This window comes from Lissotriton vulgaris, chromosome 12, assembly GCF_964263255.1.
Source record: "Lissotriton vulgaris chromosome 12, aLisVul1.2, whole genome shotgun sequence".
Classification (NCBI taxonomy): Eukaryota; Metazoa; Chordata; class Amphibia; order Caudata; family Salamandridae; genus Lissotriton; species Lissotriton vulgaris.
In genome coordinates, this window is record NC_141700.1 from 505,516,716 (window position 1) to 505,539,383 (window position 22,668).

Consider the following 22,668-nt stretch of genomic DNA (forward strand, 5'->3'; position numbering starts at 1 on the left):
ACCAGCAGGGGAGGGGTTAATTTGGACCACAGTACACAAACCTCTATTCTCAAAATCATAGATAACTTCTACTGTATTTGTGGAAGCTGCTATTCCTTAACTTATTCACTGCCTTCGATACCATCTGCCCCAACATCCTGCCTCACGCCTTATCTAGGTGAATCCGTATTGATCACACAGTATTACAATTGTTCTAAAAACTTATCTGTCCACCGGAACCCACAAAAGCATTAAGACTGCACCTTCCTCTCTTCCCCTACTGACATTCCTTTTAGAAAACCACAAGGATTTGTCCTAGCCTCCTTACTATTCAAACTCTGTTGGTTTCTCCAAAATTGGTATCAACTTTCAGCACTACTTGCATAATAAAGACTTGTACTTCAAGATTACCAGCACAGATAACATTGACCTAGTAGCCCAATCACTCCCATGATGTCTTGAATATCTCCCAATTGACAAAAGGCAGTGGGAGTAATTTAGACCCTGGTGTATGGTCTGATAGTCAGCCAGAGAGTGGAGGCGATGGCCTCCGCTACCTTACCCTCGACCATATGCCCCATTGAGAGATCTCACATGCTTGGCAAGGAAGACAGTAGCTACTTGCTTTGGACTGTTGAAGACAATCTGCAAAATCCTTCCTCAACTACCTAAAAAAACCAAGAAAACCATAGTCCAGTCCCTTATTCAATCTAGGCTGGACTTTGGAAACGCGCTTTATCTAGGAGCCCCTGTTTTGATTATTCGGCAACTCCAGGTCGCCCAGAACTATGCAGCGAGGCTACATACGGGTGCTAGCTACCGCGCATCAGCTAGACCCGCGTTAAGCACTTTGCATTGGCTTCCGATAAGGGAGCGGGTTCATTTCAAGACCCTTTGTACGGTACACAAAGCACTCTATGGGAGAGGCCCCCCCATCCTGGATGACCTGATTAGGCCATATAAACCATCTAGGAACCTTCGCTCCAATCAGCAAAACCTTTTAGCAATCCCCAGGATTAATAGGGCCCGCACAGGGGGCCGTCTTTTCTCGTATAATGCGGCTAAGTTATGGAATGCTTTTCCTCCATCCCTCCGACAAGAGCCTAACTTACTTGCATTTCGAAAGAAGCTAAAAACTGTCCTGTTTCCCAGGATCTAGAGTCTGGGCCTCCACATTTTCTGCAATCCATTTCCCTTTGGTCAGTCCCAAGCGCTGGGATGCTCCCGAGTAGCCATGCGCTATAGAAGAGCCTTTACAATACAATACAATACAATACAATTGGTGAGAGCTCGGCTCTGTAAAGGAACTCACCTCTATGGCACGTTCCATCAAAACACTGCAGGTTGGCGGAATCGACTTGTTTAAAGCGCCTTCAAGACAAATTTTTTATTCAGTTCATTTTGTCTTTATTTCGAATAAAATTCATAAAAGACAGCATACATGATATAGCAATAAAACATTTTAAAATAAGTACCCAATATAAAAGGAGTGTGACACAATCAATATACAGTCATTCCAAAGTAATTAAAAAGGAGTTTTCAATTTCTTTGCACGGATCAGCCACGCCCACCCCAAAAATTTGGCTACACAGATCACAGAAATTTCAACACGTAAATCGCGTAATTTCAACAGGGCTTCACCGTTTCCCCCACAGTTCAAGGTTTTACAAATAGGTTTCAACCATTTCAGTCGAGGCAATCGATATGCTGGGCATGCAAAAAACAGATGACCAATACTTTCGACTTGGTCAGGACAAAAAATACATTTATTATTATTTGCCTTCTTCGCCCACTTCTCAGTGAAGGAGTTGGTCGGCAGAGTACCCACCCGAAACTGGTGATACAGCTTGCGGTCGAGGGTTTTGCAGATCAAGTCCCAATAGGGCTCAAGGGACGGTGTTACCTTATGTATTAAAAAAAGTCCTGTTAAGCTATTTTCTGATGACTGAGAGACCAGAGCAAATTTCTTTGTAGCCCAGAACTGATCTTTAAATTCTTGTTTGGACGGGAACCCAGAGCATTCTGGATGTAACCATAATTCGGGGAGGCCCATTGAATACAAGATTTCTTTAACCTCCCGGAGCCATTGGATTTTATGAGCGCCCCACAACAATTTGACCTCACCCAATTCATGAGCAAAAAGGCTAAGCTCTGGGGTCGTCCAAAGGCGACGCCAGAGAGCTACAAGACGATACTGCGCCATCTCGTTCAGAGGTCTACAGCCTAGATCTAAAAGCAATGGTTTTATAGGTGAGGATTGTGGAAGCCCCACCAGGTTCCGCAAGAACCTATTCTGTGCTGTGGTTAATGCTGACAAATCTTTGTAGCCCCATATGTCCGCTCCATACAGGGTAGCAGCATTGGCCTTGGCCTCATACATTTTAACCGCTGGTGTAATGCGTTTGGTCAAGGTTTTTTTTTGTTCCTGCAATAGACAAATTTTTTATTTATTTTTCCTAATTATTTTATTTGATACAAACAGCTGCGATGCTAAAGGAGCTTTCTCACTGCTTGTCAGGAACATTGAACGTTTACTATGCTCATGTCTTCCATGCCTCCCATGGCGGACAAGGGCAGGGAAAATCATTTACTTTACCCCACTCTTAATAGGTTGGGGCAACCACAACTATACCCAGCTAATCATGTAGCAGATGGACCACTGGGGTCAGAAGTTACTTTCAGTGGAACCAGCTAAGACTCATCCAGTGAAAACCCAGAGCTTACGTTACCTTTAAATATAAAAGGGAAATGCCAGCTTTGGTGCGGTAGGAGGGCCGTCACTTTTCCAGTATTCCTCCTACTAGAAAAATCCCTAAATCAGGCCCAGAGTGCCTTCTTTTGTATCATAGCAGTTTCAAGGCCATACTTCCAGAATAGATTGCCAAACTACAGGCTCTCAACACTTTCTCTAAGATTGTGAATTCAGAGAAATCTCTAGGCTTCTCGTTAGATGTGTTTTGTAATCTTCGCTTCCATATTCAGGAAATCACAAAAAGTTCCAGAGTGCATTTAAGGTGCTCTGCAAAAACAGACATTTTTATATTTAAATCAATTTCAAAACTGCTGTCAAATCTCTGATGAAATCACCTACACACTATGGGAAAGCTCTACTAATTAAGGGTAATCTCAAGTCTCTCTTTAATGTTCTCCACGCCATCCTCCACTCCATAACCAGCTACACACCACATTCCAGGATTTTTGACAGAATCCCTTCCAGCCTTGGATCTTTAAATGGCTAACTTTTGAATCTCGTCTGCCAATATGACTACTATACCTAAGCCCTATACTCAAATCCTCCTTTATCGTGCACAAAAACTGGAGCTCTCTGGTAAAAACAGGCCTTTGAGAATGCCATTGCACATTTCTTCTCTATGCTTCTCATTTCAAAAAGTTTTCCAGACTAAGACGCTTTCTCTGGAATGTACCTACGATCTGGAATACCATACCTTGATTTACATTACCGACGACCTGCCTCCGCATTCAATGATGCTGACAGCTGTGTATATTTTTTTTTAGGTCCAGCCTAGACCGCGATTGCGAGGTCAGGATGATCTGTTGTATGTATTTTGTGGGATTTGACTCCTACCGTCGCTTTTGATTTGTCTAGTCGAATGTCTTGTAAAAGTCCTTGCTTGCCAGTAGGTAATTTGGTTTCCTGGTCCCTCCTTTTTCCATGTTGTTCACTCCTCTGGAGTATAGCCCCAGGACTTGTACGCTTCTACTTGTCCCACTGTAACATCCGTTGGAGATTACGTTTCCCTTTCTGTATGAGCATTTGACAAGAGCACTCAGTGTTTTCAGTGCTGCAAGCTCCCTATATTTGCTGTGCATTCAAATACCAAGGTCAAATATTAGTAGCTGTTTTCCCAATGTGCCTGGTAAACCCATGGGTGAAGGCGACTTCTCCTCCTTTAAAGAAAAAAACAGATGGCAAATGGGTTGCATAGCACTGCGAAGACGTTTGGAATGAGACAGCTTCACTGTGTTCGTTACTTCCCCCCTCTTCCTTGTTACTTTCTTTCCTTCATACTGTTGCTGGCTCTTTAATGCGCACTGCCATCACAGCCTTGCGCTGTGGTAGCGTGTTCACTTCTGCACGCTGCGCATGTGGCATGACCACAGGCTCGCGCTGTGTGGGTCGCTTTCATCTTCAGTGCACGCACACTAGTAGAGCAGACACAGCCTCACCAAAGTAAAGGCTTGGGCTGTGCAGAGAGAATATATGCACATCATGGGGACCATGCCTGTCGCCCTTTGTCTCTTTATGTGCGTTGGGACTGCGCTTGCTGTATACATCGAGGTAAACATAACATTGCGACCCAATTTTGTCCTGAACCTGGGACGCGCTCTTGTATGCCTTTTGGCACCAGCATCCACCTTTTTGTGGTGCTGATTTGGTGCACCAAAGACTGCATGGGCACAGACCTGGAGTGCGCCACTTTTGTCGGCGGGTGAGAAGAGCACACCAATTACCTGCTGTGCTAATTCTCAGTGTCTAGAATGCTATTGTCTCTCTGTGTGCTGCGTGAGTCCGGGTTGGCTCAGTGAGAGAACAGGGGTGTTGCTATTAGCTCACCTTTCTTTTCACAGCTAAAACAATGTATAGAGACAGCTGTTTGCAAATGCCTCTATCCTGGTTAACACCTCTTTTTCGCTGGCATTCCTTTAATTGTTGCAGGGTAGACTGAAGGGCTGACCAGATGTACGGGAGGAGTGGCCCCTTTAATCTAGATGGAATGTGCCATAATTCTTTTTCTTTGGGATTTCTGTTTAGAGGTCTCGAAAAGCTTAAGTGATTCCCTCCCTACCCTGGTTCCATTTAAAGATCCGGTTGGAATATATGTTCTCCCATAATAAGATTGTGGGCACTACACTCCTCCAGTTAAGGTGATTGGCGTGTCATTGCGGTCTAGTGGTAATATTGCAATTTTTCCTCCAGCCGCCCTATTTGTCAGCCAATCATGAGCTATGATTTCTACTGTAAATCGTGTGTTTTACGAGAGTCTGGCTTCAGCGCTCCGACCTTTTAATTGTTACAAAGCACCCTGCCACCATCTTGCGACGAAACAGGTGATATGTGTACCCACTGCTTTTCTGTATGGTTCCTTTGGCTATACTTGTCCCATAATTTGGAGGGATGTGGGGACTGTTCCCGAGCCTTACCTGTCAGGTGGTAGATTGTCCGTTCCCAGCAGATCAGGCAATGGTGTCCTTGCCCTCTTTTCCCTTACGTGGATCAGGCTGATTGGGTATTGTCGACGTTGTCATTAGTAGTCTGTCCATTTCTCATACATTAGTTGTTGATGGTGGACGGTGGTTTCTCTTCGATACGTAAGTAGGTTGTGTATAACAACCTAGGTGGTTTAAGTATTGGTGTATCAATGTCTCCTGAACACATGACGTAAGTTTGGTCTCAGCAAATAAATAACTCATTTGGTGGAGCACTCCCCTCACACCGTTAAAAGTTGTATTTTCTCCATCGTGCTCTAGTTATAAAGTCTTTGGAGGCCAGCACTCTTATTTTGTTTATACATATTTGTATAATAGAACTTCTTGTCCTTTAAAGTGCTTGATGAGGTGAGGTGTCATTTCTTCTCACCTGAGTTATCCAAACCTGCTAGTGTGGTTCTCTTGCTCTTAGCCGTCCTCACCTGAGTTATCCAAGCCTGGTGGCGTGATTCCTCTGCTCTCAGCCATCCTCACCGAAGTTATCCTAACCTGCTGGTGTGGTTCCCTTGCTCTCATCCGTCCTCACCTGAGTTATTCTGACCTTCTTGTGGTGTTCCCTGGGTCTCACCCATCCTCACCTGAGTTATCCTAACCTGCTAGTGTGGTTCCCATGCTCTCAACCGTCCTCACCGGAGTTATCCTAAACTGCTAGTGTGGTTCCCTTGCTGTCAGCCGTCCTCTCATATGTTGTCTAGTTGGCTGCCTTACCCCTCTCTTGAGATCCTATTAGAGCAGGGATGGCTAATCACTTTGCGCCCACCTTGGACCTTTGGTAGGCAATGATGATTGGGTGGTGGCATGGGCTGGACAGATAAGGCTCTCTTTGTATGGTGTCATCCTTAGGATGTGGTCTATCGGCTAATCTGCTGACATTGAACCCAGGGATCTGGGTTCGAGTCAACCCTGTTGACAGGTGTGTTTTCTCGGCCTTTAGCATGAACACATTTAAAATGTAATCTAATTATGTATCTTACAGATACAAAGTTGTACAGGCTCCATTGCTCCTTAGATCGGTTCCTACCAAATAAATACGTACACATTCTGCTGCTGAGACAGAAACATGTGAGTTGGAAACATTTGCCAGCACTTAGACAACTGAACTGTGCCTGATATTTGTTTTTTTGGGTGGATTTAGCCTTTTTGTTTTTTTTTGTTTTTTAAGACTGTGAACTCCAGTGGCTGTCGATACTATCAAGCTTTTATTTGCTGCCACTCATGATTAGGCAAGACAAAATGTGATGTCTAGAATGCTTGAAATAATCTAAATCACTCGAAATTGTTTCCACTTTTATGGTGCTTATTTTTCTTTTTCCACTAAAAAAACTGAACTCTGTGTTTTTGTGGGTTTAGTGTTTTTTGGAGTTTTTTTTTAGACCGTGACCTCCAGTGGTTGTCAATACCATCAGTATTTTATTTGGTGCCACTCATAATTAGGCAAGACAAAAAGTGATTGATGGAACCCTCGATATGAGCTAAATTACTGGAAATTACTTCAACTACCTCAGTGATTTTTTTTTTTTGCCACTGTAAATTAGCTGAGTTTAACCACCTCAACACTCTAATTACAGTCCTCTTGTACTGCTTACGCTGCTCTACCTCATAGCTTAAACTTATTGGCAAAGACAATAGCTCTGGCTAAAAACGTATAGGGTCCCATAAGCGAGATCCATTGGCTATGCCAATGCTTGTTCTTATCTGCTCTGTTATTGTTCTTAAATAACTCCTGTTCAGTACCTCTACTCTGATGCCACATTTTGCTACTTTCTAGTTAAACCTTCATCCTTGTAGCAAACCTTTGGTTCTGATCACCAATGTACCTTTCTAGTACGTAGCCTTCTGATGGTTTTAATTACTCCTATAGTTCTCATCTATGTATGCAACTGTACATGTATCCTTCACCTCTTGTACTATACTCTTTCTGATGGGTCCTTTGTAAACTGTACGTATATCCTTCATTTATACATACAAGTGTACATGTATCCATCACCTGTTTTCTTACCTTATTCACTGTGCCACCTTTGCATTACAGTGTTAGACCAGGGCCATTTGAATTACATAGCAATAAAGGACCAAATGGCAAATCTATAATTCTGCAAAAAACACACTCATCACAGAATCTCATATTTCAAGTGACTCTGGTTTTGACTGATTTGCCTTCATTATTAAATGGTTTGCCACCCTCTAAGTTGTTAGTAGTCCTGTATCAAAAACTATTAAATAACCTAATACCATCAGGAAGTTATTTAAATGTGGCATGACTGTAAATGCTTTCCTCAATTGCTAACTTTACATATATGTTATAAATGTTTTTCGCAGAAAAACTATTTCTTTTTTCACTGTGAGACTCTTATTACTGATTGGGACCACCAAGACAGGACTCCTTCTTTAATGAAGTGTCCCTCTTGATTCTTTTGCCATATGGGCAATCCACCTACGTAGTTGAAGACGATGTAATAGAAGTAGAAAATGTATACATTTTTTTGTGGGCCTCATTGTCTTTAAGATTACAAGAACTCTTGAAAACTGAAAGGATATGCTGCTAGTAGGATTTCACACATGACCACGACCTTGAATAACGCCCCTATCTACTGGTGCTTTAACAGTAATCTGTGTTAAAACCCTTTACCATGCCCTTTTTTCCTGGCCATCAAGATAAATTATTGTGGGATAAACACCATAACTTAAGTCTATGAAAAGCATTTACTTTTAGCCAGCATTAGTCTCCCTCCATCTCACCAGAGATTACTTTGAAAAAACTAAAAGTAACGCCTCCTTTGGGAGTTATGCTCCCCAAGATCCTGCCCACCAGTGGCCCAAAGAAGTCCATCTTCTGTAACAAATGTATAGAGCTTCCTAAATGTGGAGGTCTGCGAATTAAATAACCACACTGAATTCCCTTATGAGAAATATAGGACGCCTCCCCAGAGTGTGGCTTAAGCATCTCTCCCCAGGTGCTCTTGGCGCTTTCCCCTCAAATGCTGCTAGGTAAGTGTACTGTAGCTCACAACGGCTCACTTTGAGTTGACCATAAACCAGGGGTCGATAAGGAAGCAGGGAGTGTCACCATATTCGCTCTTCAGTGAGAAATCAGGGCAACCCATACACTCCTCAATCAGCTGACTTTTATAGATGACTTCTTAAGCTTGACTTTGCCATATGTCACCCATGCAAAGCCTGTACACACAAGCTGCATCACAGCATGGTGCTCACCATGTTCGTACAGAATCCACACTTTTTGCCTGCAGTGTAGTTTACAACCAAACGTATGCTTACGAAGGAGGAATGTAAGTCAAACCGGATTGGCATCTCAGTTTCCCTCCTTACACTCTCTCCTTCTCTAAATTGCCACAGACTAACCGTAGCCATTAAAATGTGTGACTACATTAGATAGAAACAAGAGAGAAGAAAATTATTTGAAATTGCTGACCGGTACAGGACAAGATCCATTTTGCAGAGCCTTTTCCCACACTATCTCATTGAAGACACCCTACAAGGAGAATCATTGTTTAAAAGCTCTCCTTCCATCCATGCTCAGGCTAAAATCTGTGCTTCTTGCATTGTTGCTTTTAGCTGACATTTCTGTGTTGGAGATGGACAGATATATCAGAAATTGCATGTGGGAGAGAGAGTAATTGATGGAGTGTTAGGAAAATCCTGTCACTACCTTTAGAAGTTTGGTAAAGAAATCGGTGTGTACCAAATGATGTGAATTAATTTGTTGGGAGTACTAACTCCGGTTTTCCATGCCTAGCCTGATGGTTGGCATGCTGTTGCATGGCCGCTTGCTATGTGGGAGAAGAGCAAGAGTGAATCACCAAGTATTATGGACTGGCAGAAATAAATAAAAAATGTGACTATATATTTTATGTATGTTTCCTCTGCAGGTATTGGGAAGAATGTGATCTGTGACAAAGCTGCAACATCGATGGATGCATTCCAGATGGTGACAGCTGCCAGATACTATCCCAAACTCATGAGTTTGGTAGGAAACGTGCTACGCTTCCTGCCTGCCTTTGTCAGGATGAAAGAGTTGATCAAGGAGCACTACATTGGAAACGTGATTATCTGTGATGTCAGAGTGTACTGGGGTAGCTTGCTTAGCAGTAAGTACAACTGGATCTGTGATGAGCTGATGGGAGGCGGGGGCCTTCACACCATGGGGACATATATCATAGACCTCCTAACCCATCTCACGGGCAGAAAAGCCGAAAAGGTACATGGCCTGCTCAAGACATTCGTAAGACAGAATGCATCCATCAGTGGCATCCGCCATGTCACTAGTGATGACTTCTGCTTTTTCCAGATGCTCATGGGTGGTGGTATCTGTAGCACTGTAACACTGAACTTCAACATGCCTGGTGCATTTGTCCATGAAGTCATGATAGTTGGCTCGGAAGGTCGGCTTGTGGCCCGTGGTATGGAACTCTACGGGCAGAAAAACACTGCTGTCCAAGAGGAGCTGTTGCTAATGGACTCGTTGAGCATTGGCACAACATGCCTCTTGGAAAAAGGACTAAAAGAAATTCCTTTGTTGTATCTGAAGGGCTTGGAGTACATGGTGCAGGCACTGCGTCAGTCTTTCGAGGACCAAGACGACCGTCGGACATGGGATGACAAACCAGTCACCATGGCAGCCTCCTTCGAGGATGGCCTCTACATGCAGAGTGTGGTAGATGCTATCAAAAAGTCCAGCCGGTCTGGCGAGTGGGAGGCTGTGGAGGTCATGACAAAGGAGCCCGATGCTAATCACAATCTGTGTGAGCTACTTCAGCGAAATAACCTGTGACCGCATTGTTGTGCTATTTTAACCCGAGCCCTAAACTTTAAAAGAGATCTGTATCTTTTAATTGTTTAAACTTGTTTTCATACAGTTCAGGAATTTTCAAAACTTCATTTAGAAACTTAATTGTTCTGCCTTTTTTAAATTGTATTTATCTGCCTCCCCACTGGGGATGAAACACTCCCCTTTTCCCAGGTGGGGATCAATCCCCATATTTATAGTACTCTTGTTGATCACAAGAACAGTTGGTGCTGCTCCTATGCACGTTGTGTGTAGTGCCTTTTAGTTCTTTTAAATTCCTTTTCTCTTCTGCACTACAGAAGCATTCAGGTGATGAGTCGTAGCAAAACCAATGGTTTGCCCTTTGTGTAAATCACACTCCTTTAGAATATAGCACAGATCTGGTAGTTTTCCTACAATTTCAGTTGCCTCATTTCATCACCATGGTAAGCTTGACAACGTATTCCTGACAGATTTTACTTCTCTTTCCAGTTGTTATCGTTCAGGGGACAGCAAAACATAACCTCAAGTAAGAACGCTTTGTGACTGGGACAGTGCTACCAGAAAAAACATATCTACACCTTTTTAGGAAGGGAGGCTTGCCTTAATGTATGTTAGTATGTGATATTCATCAATATTACCACCTTAACTAACAAATTCCATGAACTCTTCTATTGAGAGCCTCTTACTAAATAAAGCAAAGAGCCATAGTGAACTAGGCAGTGTGAATGGCTTTTGCAGAGAACATCTCCTTGTAGAGCTGTGCACTTCCGGATGTAGCTGAGAAGCACCAGGACTATGTGGCATCATATATTTATTAATCACTTGGCCTCTCAAGACCCACCCCTTCCAGAAACCAAATGGTGTTGCTTTTTTGGTTGTAGTGCTCATGGTGCTTTGCAATGTCCCCTTTTCTTTGAGGCATCTAAATATTAACAGAAAAGGTGCTGTCCCTCAGTACACACTGTCGTAAGAGCCATATGATAAACACATACCTTTTAAGTACATGTGGTAGTATATATGCACACTTTCCCACCTTGACTGCCGAAGGTTGCTTTCAATTTAGCAATTACTCCTTTTTTTTTTTTTTTTTTGTAATTGTCAAAAAATTCTATGATTTCATTGCCCATTGTTATGTTCTCCAACCATTATAATGCCTCTACCTGACAAATTTGCCACTGGAATGTAAAGCGGTTGACAAGATCACAGTGACATTTAAAACTCGTTAAATGTCATATTATAAAATATGTTGGTAGTTTGGTGATTCGTCCCGCTCTTCTGTAACTTGTGTAGTTTAGTATTTGGAATCCATAAGGGTAAGCACTACAAATGTTCAAATATTACTGCTGTATGATGCCTTTCTTGTAGCGTTTTGTGGTATGTGTGGGTACATGGTCCCTGTCAGTTGAAAACATTTCCAAATGTCAAGCTGAAACAGGTTTGATTGCCCCATCATGTTGTCTCGTTTCTGTGCTGAAGAATTCTTTCAGGTGGATGAGCTGGGCTTCTCATGGCCAAGTTGGGATCCTGAGTTTCTATGTCTGATAGTCTGGTATTTCTTCCAAGCTTTTTTGTTGGCTTTCCTGGTTGCTGAGTCAGATTTCCCATATGTTTAATCCGTTTTTAATGCCAAAGGATGACAGTGAAATGTTGCCAATTGATAACTTTGGCTTTAGGTAATCAAGTTTACTCTATTGGCAACATATACTTTGCCACTGTGAATTTAGCATCCTTTCCCTTTACCTACACTGCTTATGATTCTTCCTCCACAACAAACGTATAGTCTTGGCTTTGTGTGGGAGATAAACCTATTCTTACGTGTAGGAAAAGCTCATTATCCCCAGTGATGTAATTCTGTTTGCCCCTCTAGGGAAATTATTCAGTTCTCATCTTTGCTTTTCTCCTATCACCCAGATGGGAGCTGTGTCTTTGCGGAATGTGAGTCTTTTCTCCCCCGAGTTTGACAGGCTTGTTTTCTCCCTGGGTGGGTGAACAAAGTCTCTCTTTTCAGAAGTGAGCCTATTCTTAAGTTTGGTAGATGATCTTATCTTCGTTCTAGTAGTTGTGCTTCATCTCTCTTCTAGTAGATGAGCTTATTTTCTCTCTTGGTAGATTATTTCATTCTCTCCTTTTGGTAGAAATCAATTTGAAAAAGGTGGCCATATCTACCTTGGATAGATGGACTATCACCTTTTTACATGATTGATTCTTTTGTGCCTGTAGATCTTGATTCTTTTGTGCCTGTAGATGATCATACACATTTTTCTTTCTAGGTGAGCATATGTTCCTCCATCATCAAACTAACTTCTTTACTTCAAAAAACATTATTTCATTTTAGATGATCTTAATCTCCTTTGTGGTAAATTACCCTTTATCTACCTCCGTAGATGCACTTATGCTCCCCTGTTGTAAGAGGTTTATTTTCTCCCACTGGAATATGAGACTATGTTTGCTTTTAATTAGATCCATAGATTGTCCTTTGGCAAATCAAATAATCTTCTCTTCCTTGTGGGTACATGATCAAATTCTCATATAAGAATGTGTGATTTGTTCTCTCTCAATTCCACGCCATTCCTGTACATCCACCAGGTTGAAACAGTGCATTGTGTTTATATGCATCTAAGTGGCAAGAGTGGTTGTATGAATGCTGCCTAACACCATCAAAACCCCTATAGTATTGCATTGCATCATCAGCCCATACAGCAGCAGTGATTCCTAAGCAAAACTCTACAATTCTTAAAGAAGATTATATTAAGCTAGAGTTACCAGTAGAAGATGAAAACCCACAGAATTTCTATTTGGCAAGACATTAACCGTTTTAGGCAATCTGGTTTCCTAGAATTTATTAATCTGGATCCAAGCAGACTCTTGAGTTGGTGCTTGAAGTGGTATCATACGGTGTTGCAAGGGTTATTGGTGTGAATATTGATCTAGTAGAGGATGACAGTGGCAGGCTTGATTGAGGCTATGTTTTTACAAGTATAACACTCTTACGAAGTGCATTGTTTTGTGGAAGAGCAAGATACTGCATGCAATTTAATACCCCAAAAACAATTTAAAGGGATTAGTACTCCTTCACTGACACCCCCTGTACAATGTGCCTTGTTTAAGGTAGCATGTAGTCTCCTGTCACCTTGTTATGACACTAAAGAGCACATTAGGTTAAACTGTGCAAAGTGAGGGGTCGACTGAGTGATACAGGGCCGTCAGTTGGGTCTTGTGGTAGGGAAATTTCAAGGGGAAATGGTGAGCATTTGTAGTGCACTGTGCTGACAGACTAACAGTACAACTCACTGAGCTCCTTTGTGGTAACTCATCTTATATTCCTATGGCACTCTTTCATGGTGGCCTACTTGCTTTGGTCAGACCAGACCTTTCAGTTCACCTTCCTACTGTGTTACATCTGATGAACTTTCATATAAAGTCTCAAGAGTCTGTGGTATTCTGTGGCGGCGTTGTTTGCCATAGTGCCATACTTGTGCTGTTGCGCTGATGCCTGGCTGCTACAGGGATGACATTCCTTTGACTCACACTATAATCTTGCAGATTGCTGTCCAAACTATGTTACTTCATATCCTTTAATAGCTTTCATGTGAGGACTCCAACATCTCGATTCGGTCTGATTGAAGCAGCACCATACAGTGATTCCCGCATGCATCATCTTACCATACTAATATGGTGTGTTGCAATACAAGCCATCTTTGCCCTAAGATAAATTATGTACCATTTGCCATCATCTGGTGATGGCCTTGCATATCATGTCACAGAAATCTTGAACCCTTCATCTAGTGCCCTCAGAGTTCTGTGATAGCTGTGCAGATCATATCACCACGGTCCAGTGGTGCACTTTATCCCAAGCCACCAGCATCCTATATTAGTCTTGCAGTTTGTCAAAATTGCCCTGTGAGGGCCTTTAATATCAAAGTACCACCCTCCTGTGGTGTTCATCATCTCATGCCTCCAGCACCTGTGATACTCCTTATTTGACACTGCAAGACTTGCAATTGCTTTCTTATCTCTCAACATAAGATTCCTTAAATTAACATCTTCTCTGGCCACTGGACTGCATTGATTCCCTTAATTCCATATCATACCAGCGTACCGTAATCACCATCATGTCAGGATACAGAATTTTTCTGATGGCCTTTTTCCAGTGACACCAGATTGTCATTGTAGTTTTCACACCATGACACTAGATTCCTATGATGGTTTTCTATCCGTCACATGATCACAGATTCATACCCACTCTTCATTTTGTGTTACCAGACTCCTGTGACAGTTCCATCCCATGACATCTTTCTTCTGGGATGTCCTTCATGCTGCCAGATTCCTGTGTTGACCTTCCATACTGATGTGCATTCATTTAATCTCGTCTGTCTTGGTTGATATTGGACACTATTGAAAAACTGGTTCTGGCAGTGATTTAGATGAAATAGATCCACAGCGTTTGCCAGTAACATGCAACTGGAGATTTGGCACGAGTTGTAAGTACCTCACCAGCTGCCAATCAAGGAAGTATGAGGTTGAGTGTCTTGACATTTTGTCCATGTTGACAGACTGAATACTCGGCATTTGGTTAACACGATATTGTTCAAGACTTCAAATGGAGGACTTTGAAGAAGGTGTTGTATGGAAGTGATTATTGCTACTTGAACGACAAATACTGGTGACCTTAAAATATTTGGCTTGGACTGTGTATTTTTAAAAATGTTTCTGTTGTCTGTATCTTTTATTATAAGCCTTTTGGTGTTACTGCTTTTGTTCTTTCCTTGAAAGTATAAAGAGATGAATAATTTATGATTGGTTATATTATATTTAGGAAATATTCACAAATGTAGCTGTTCTTTTACTGTCACAATTGCTACTGAATACCCTGTTTATATTAAAATGATGCACATTACATACAAATCAGATTCAATGGTATTTTTCAGAGTTGTCTTTTGTAACGAGTGAAGTTACAAATTAATGCCTCTCCACATTTCATGTCTCTTACCTCAAACTTTTGTTGAAAGAGGTGCATGTATTCTGTAGTGCTTATATGCTACCTTGTTTGCTGTTCCAGCAATCTTGCTCTATTCATGGGAACTCCATAGGTGGAAAGTGATTTCAATTTGGCATTATAAACAGTAAAACAAAATTTGGATGCAACTGCAATAGTTATTCAATTAACTACATTTTTCCCAATTTTGCAACCGCTCTGATATTATTTTACTAGGCATTAAAGCAAATCTTCCCTGTAATATCAGCAGATTCCTTTTATGGAATGTAGCACTTCTCACCTCACTCAGACTGCCTAGAAAGCTTTTCCCCTACAGTATTTCACCACTGCCACCAGGAAGCACCAGTCACTTCACCGCCTCCGGACATGACATCACCAGAATATATTAGATGCCATCCTGCATGCTGGCAAAAGCTCTTGTTTTTCCTAGTCTCCTCGGCCAGAGCGCTCTTATTTTGTCCCCAATTAAATTCCTCAACATTAGACCACAACTAGATCAGATGTCTTCTAACAAACTTTAAGGTTTCAAGTATTTTCATAGATGCTACAAAGTGATGTCATTTTCGGATCCACGCAACAAATGAATGATATTTCCCAGATGGGAGCACAATGTCAAGGCCTACAATTCTTATATATGCGTTCACTTAGAGGTCATCAGGGAATGGGAAGCCCATTTGTATTGATGCAGGGATTCTGCTCTTAGAACAGAACTATGCTTAGAACCTAGAACATCAGTATGTAGGGACTGAGTCACCATACTGCCTCAGTACCTATGGGTCCGAGTCTGACTAGCTATAGTGCAGCACTTGCCCACCTAACCTTACCAGAGAAACAAGTGGATAAGCATCCCAGAACACTACATTTTCAACCCTCTCAGGGATCGCAATAACAGGAAACACACTTTTGCTCTCACTTGTACTCTGTCTATGATAAGATGAGGCGACACAAAGGAAGTTTAGAGTATTTATTTAAACTATTGTGCTCTGAAATGCAGTACACATGCCACAATTAGGAAACAAATGCATACTAAGAACCCAATTAGCATGATTAATAATCCATATAGTATGAAAATCCCTGTCATTTTATAGGACAGACCAATCTTAACCCCTTTCCCTTGCTTATGAAGCTAAATGATTATATATGAAAGATCTCTGGGATTACTGGTGGACCCCGTACCTTAGAATACACAGATAAACGCTCTACATCTCCGCAGACGCAGTGCTCTTCACTCAGAACTCTCGTTCTATGTCTGTTTTTTGCTCTTTTGCTCTTTTGCTCATCTGTACGATAGGACATGTATGCACATAAAAAACAGCTGCATTTTTGTGTTATGTCTAGGTGCTAGTGCCTAGCCAGAAAGAATAACAAGGGACATTGTTGTTTGACCTTGTCTATGGTGTTCCAACTAAATCCCAGGAAAAGAACAGAACACGAAAACATATGCAGGCTCCGTATGAAAATCGAATTTGCCATAAAAGCCAAATGTATTTATATAGTAATGTGTGCAAAGGGGAGGGGGGCGCTAGAGGGTGCACAGCGGAATGGCTGCCTAATACGACCGCTCCGCCGACCAGGTCCGTCCCGCGAGACATAAGTGCAGCTAACGGATGAGAAAATAAAATACAGAGACGGTGGCAGGTGTCGGAATGTCTGGACCATGCAGTACATGTAAAACGAAGACGCAGAAATGGCATATCGTAGCAGAAAATAGCTTTAAAAGGCAGAGGGCACGGGCATGAAATGCGCGATTCAAAATGGCGGCACCCTACGGAGACTCTCTGCTGTAACCCTCCGGCTGCACTTCAAGGGTAGATATTGGCGTACCCCGCCCCCAGCGCTGCCCAGTGGACCCGATATTCAGCGCCTATGCTCAGTGACATTGTGTGGCAGTGCCCAGGTGTAGGAGGCAATAAATGTGTGATACTGCGAGTGCCTCGTGGTCTGCATCAAGATGGCGACTGCACCCCTGATGACCTGCGAAGATTGAAGCTATTACAAAGCGCAACCCTGGGTCACTGCACCTCATGAGACAACTGCGCTATACAACGCACCGAATTGCCAGCGCTGCATACGCTGCATGTGAGCAAGAAGTTCTGGTGTCCTTGAAATATAATATAAATACATAAACAGCTGGGGGTGTGGCAGCGAACAGCATCGGTACGCGTACACAATGGACTGTGCTGCTGAAAGTGGACCTTGGCATGAGTAGCGACCTACGTCGGTAGTTGTGTAATTTACAGAAGGTGCGACACCTCCACATGTCGCAATAGACATCTGACCGGCCGAGGTTCCGAGTGGAGATGCCAACTAGCTCCTAATTTTGCATGCCTGTACGCACTGCTGGCGCCACAACCATACTGAAGCTGCGACGTAGCAGCATACCGCGCTCTACTACACTATACTGTAGGCCCTTTCCACAAGACTAAGTATAGCACTGCATCTGATCTCGTCGCTCACTCAAGCCATGGGGAAACCAGAAAAGCAGCAATCTAAGCTGACATTCGAGGCTAAAAAACAGGGAAAGGGCGCAACAGCTCAATCGGATACAGAACCTGACTCCGAAGGGGCGGCAAATAGAGGTATGGAGCAAGTTCTGCAGGCCATTCAGCAAAGTCTCCAGGACATAAACGGAAAGCTGGACACTCTCACGCAATGGGTAGACAACATGACGGCCAAGTTAGATAAACATGGAGAACGCCTGGTGGAAGCTGAAACCAGAATCTCAGCAGTGAATCTCATGCAACTACCACGAAATGTTCAGACATGGAAAAACTACTGGAGGTCATCCGTAATAAGACAGAGGATTTGGAAGCAAGATCCCGCCGGAACAATGTCCGTATCACAGGCGTGCCGGAATCCACCAATACTGGCAGAATGGAAACGTATGTGGAGGATCTATGTCGCGCAGTATTTGGCGCGGAATCCTTTTCGTCTGTCATGTTAGTAGAGCGCGCACATAGATCTCTCGCACCGAGACCAAAACCTGGCGCTCCTCCACGTCCGATAGTTGCCCGCATTCTCAATTATAGAGATAGGGACACTATCCTGAGACTGGCTCGGGAGAAACGTGACATCAACTACCAAGGGAATGCGTTGGAATTCTACCCTGACTTTACTATGGCAGTCCAGCTGGCGCGCAAAGAATACAACCCGACAAAAAATAAGCTACGTGATCTAGGTATTGAATATGCAATGTTATAACCGGCACGGCTCAAGGTGACACAGGATGGCCGCCCTATCATTTTTCAGACTCCACAGGCTGCACAAGACTTCCTGAAGAAACGTACCCGTAAACGCAAGGAGAAACACCGCGAGGAAACGCAGCAGGACTCTGACTGAGTGATGGAGGGTATGTTAGGGTATAACACATTCCAGCATATAGGCACTGGTAAGCCATATGTACATGTTGATGTTATTGGGGTCGGTCTACCAGATTTTCGCACCATGTCACTGTAGCATGGGACTAGCACGTGATTGCAATCCTTCATGTACTGCTCTCAGTGTGAATGTGCTGTGCCCCTGTCGCGGTGTCACCCATTGCTGGAGGATCTGTTGGAAATGTGGCTCACACTGGAGTCAACAAGTACAAATAGAGGGCTACATGCACTGCCTGTTACACTTTGCTTTCCAAGGTATACCACTTTTCTACACACTCTGCAATTGGCAGCGGAATTGCGGAGGCACGTGAGTCAGACACTATCAGGAGCACTCTTAATCATTTGTTGCACAACAGGTTTCTCTTTAGTGCTACCCACCGCTTGTGGTTCCTTGCAAGTGTAGATATAATAGAAGCCCTGGTTATAACAGCATCTGAAGTTAATGGTGCATGGACACCTGTGCATGGAAACGTGGTGGTTACTGATATATTGGTATTAACAACAATGTTTATGTATATATGGCATAACTGATCTCTGTCCTGTTGCTGGGTTGATGGCGGGTACAATTTCAATACCACAGCATCTACCCAGGCATTCCTCCTGTCTGCTGATATGCAACAAACTCTCACAGAAGTTACTGTCCGTGTAGATCATGAGTACCTGGTCACATCTATGTTGTTGGATGGAGCTATGTGCACCGGGTGGACCCCCCGTTTGGTTGCTCCCCAACCAATGTTTGTTCCTAAATTTGTTATATTGTGGGTGTGTCTTTGGCATAGTTGGGATGCTAAAGTGGGTGGGGGGTGGTGGGGGGTGGTGGGGGGGGTTGTTGGGTTTTGCACTACAAACCAAGGCACTTGAGAAGCATCGCTGATGTTCAGTACCCTATTGTAATGTGTAACGGTATGACTTCAAAAACAGAAACACTCACAAGGTTATGCATGTACCAAATGTCTGCCTCTAACTGGTATAATATGGCAAGTACTAGAGATTCGCTGAACAGTTAGAACCTAAGCATATTAACTTCCTGACATGGAACGTCCGGGGGCTGAACAATCCGAAAAAGATTTGTCAAATGTTTACTTATTTAGATAGGCAGAAAGTGGATGTTGCCCTACTACAGAAAACACATCTTGCCCCAGGCACAATACACAACATTGGCCGCAGATGGGCAGAATCAATCCATAGCTCGAATTACTCCACCTACTCTAGGGGGGGGTCTTAACTGTAATCAGGAAGGGTCTAAATTACAACGTCACCGAAGTCCTTAAAGATGATGCAGGCGCTACGTGGTGGTGGTGGGGATCATATGAGGGCATCGCATGGCATTGGTCAATATATATGGGCCTAATGTGGATGAACCCGATTTCTATTGGGAAATATGGCGAGTACTGTCGGGATTGATTTTATGAGGCGGGGATTTTAATGTTGCGCTGCAGGATGGGTTAGACAGATCAGTTGAGGAACCGGAATTGATTTCCGGTTATGTGAAGCATATAATCGATGTTTAAGAATTAGCATGATGTATCTAGATTACTTACCGCAAGTACGCAAACACTAGCATACACCCAAATTGCAATAATTTAGGGTTCTAACATACACTGCATTGCACGTTTTACACTTGCTTGACTTGACCGACGCCATTTTGTGGCCTCGCTCGAAGTCCAACATTAGCAGACCGTATTCAATTATTACGCCAAAGTCGTTCCCCTGAGAAATAGCCCAACTGGTGAAAAACTGCTGTCTCTACTCGTTAGGCCTGTCAAGGTTATAGGTAGAAGGAGGAGGCCCGATAGGCACATTCCGGGAGGGGTGCGGGGCGGACTCTCTCGGAGTTAGCAGAAGGGAGTCACCCGTACGACCTTGCTAATCTAGGATGAGCTAAACCAAGAGCGCTTTGTCTCCCATATATGGTCTTTCCCTCTGCGCCAACCTGTACCAACTTGTATTTTTCCATCTTAGGTAACGGTTTCGAAAATGTAACAGTATATATGTGATGTTCTGACAATGTGCCAGCAGTCTTCTTGGCGGACCTCGTGGGGTTAGGTCGCAAGGAGCTCCTCTGGCAGAGTTTGTTTATTATAATAAACGATTGGACCTTCTACACTGCCAACCGACTGATTATTGGTAATGGGAATGGGACTGGTTGTAAGTATAACTCTAATTGGGTGGTGGTAAATATTTTTCGGTACTTCACAGTGAACATACCTGAACCACACAAACGTGCCTTACTTACACTAAAAGATATTATGTTGGACATCCGCCTCACTGACGTATGGAGAGCGCGCAATCTAGACTGTACAGCAGCCACTCACATAACAGCAGCATAGAACAGATGGTCCCGTATCGACTACTGGCTGGGCACAGAAGATATGTCATTGTGGACGACTGATATTAGGCACTTACCTAGACAGTGTCCAATAACAATCCAGTGTTCCTTTCCCTCACCATACCACATTATACCCCCCCTCCTTTTAGTTGGCAGTTTAATGCTACTGCTCTACTGGACTCTGTATATACAGACACTATACATAATGCAATCATTGAGTATTTTCAGCTCAACGCTCCAACGACGGAGGACCCTAGCCTGTTGTGGGAAGCTTTCAAGGCGACGATAAGAGGGGTCTGCATCAACACCACTGCTGGTATACTTAAAGACATAGGACTCCAACTGCTAACATGGGAAGACAGATTAGGTGACCTTGAAAGGGAATATACACGCACATAGAACTCTGAATTACTGGGGGAGATCAGAACGATACTATTGGAATATCAATCCTTTGCAAAGGACGAACTAAACTACATCACAAAACGGCATATCGCACGGGCCTACGGTGAAGGGGGCAGACCTGGTAGGACTTTAGGGAACAAAATTTGCACGGTACGCGCATCTCCATCAGTACAGACGATTCGAGACGCTGCGGGCACTCCATGGTATGATACACATAACCTACTGCGTGAATTTATGCTAACATACGAGGCCCTATACACGTCACACCCCACCCTCGATACTGATGACATTATGGCATACCGGTCAGATGTGGAAATAGCTTGGTTATCGGATGCACACAAGGAATACCTCTCATTACCTGTCACTGTAGAGGAGGTCATAAATATTATAAAATATTTACCGAATGGCAAGGCACCAGGCCCTGACGGCTTCACATGCGAATTTTATAAAACATTTGCAGATTTACTAGCTCCCCATCTAGTGCGCATGTATGGCGATGCACATGATAAACAAAAACTTCCCCCTCATTACGTGAAGCCATGTTGATTACACTGTTAAAACCAGGCAAGGATCCGGAATATTGCGATTCTTACAGTCCACTTTCCCTTATAAATGTGGATACGAAAATAATTGCCAAACTTATTGCCACACGTCTGCAGCCATTGATGCCACTACTGGTACGGCCGGACCAATTGGGCTTTATCCCGGCGAGATCCACAGCACAAAACACCAGAACATTATTTGCAGTATCACACTACCTGGTTCCCGGCACCAAAGCGGCAGCGGTCTTGATAGACGCGGCCAAAGCCTTTGACTCCATTGAGTGGTCATATCTGTATACAGTATTGCATAGAATGGGATTCCCTACCGTATTCTTGCAATGGATAAAGTTGTTATATTCTGCCCCTACAGCGCGTATTAAGGTCAATAAGTATATATCTGGTCCAATTCCAATCAGCAGAGGAACGCGACAGGGATGCCCCCTGTCCCCTCTATTGTTTGCTTTGGCGCTGGAGCCACTGGCATGCAAAATCAGACAGAAACACCACTATTCCGCTCTTCGGTTCCCAAGCTGCCGATTGCACATTTCATTATACGCGGATGATATGATGCTGTACGTTCGTGACCCAGTACAAAACTTAAACTCAATGCTACGAGAATATATCAAATTCGGTCAACACTCGGGACTTACAATTAATTGGGCCAAGTCACAAATAATCCCACTAACAGATACCACAATTCCACAACCGTTGGATTACCCCCTAGAGTCGCAGTCAGAGCAGATACAGTATTTGGGTGTATGGTTTCACAGGGACCCGGAAATTGTCATTCGCACTAACTACGGACGGGCGGTCAGTGCTATAGAAGATAAAATCAGGCGATGGAATTGCTTACCATTGTCACTAGCTGACCGCACGGCCATAGTCAAAATGGTAATCCTGCCCAAACTATTGTATCTATTTAATAATCCGATCAAACCGCCAATGGCAGTATTTCATAGAATAACATCTATGGTGTTAACATTAATATGGGCAGGCAAGCAAGCCAGAATAGAAATGCGAGCTTTAACGCT

General features: G+C 43.3%; 1 protein-coding gene across 1 annotated transcript in view; it reads left to right on the forward strand.

The window, feature by feature from the left end:
• Positions 1 to 14,896, forward strand: part of GFOD2 (Gfo/Idh/MocA-like oxidoreductase domain containing 2) — a 178,493-nt gene extending 163,597 nt beyond the window's left edge. The window contains exon 4 of the mRNA XM_086945264.1: positions 9,093 to 14,896. Coding sequence (XP_086801390.1) covers positions 9,093 to 9,994 — 902 coding nt within the window. The 3' untranslated portion in view covers positions 9,995 to 14,896. The remainder of the gene's footprint in view (positions 1 to 9,092) is intronic.
• Positions 14,897 to 22,668: the final 7,772 nt, after the last annotated feature.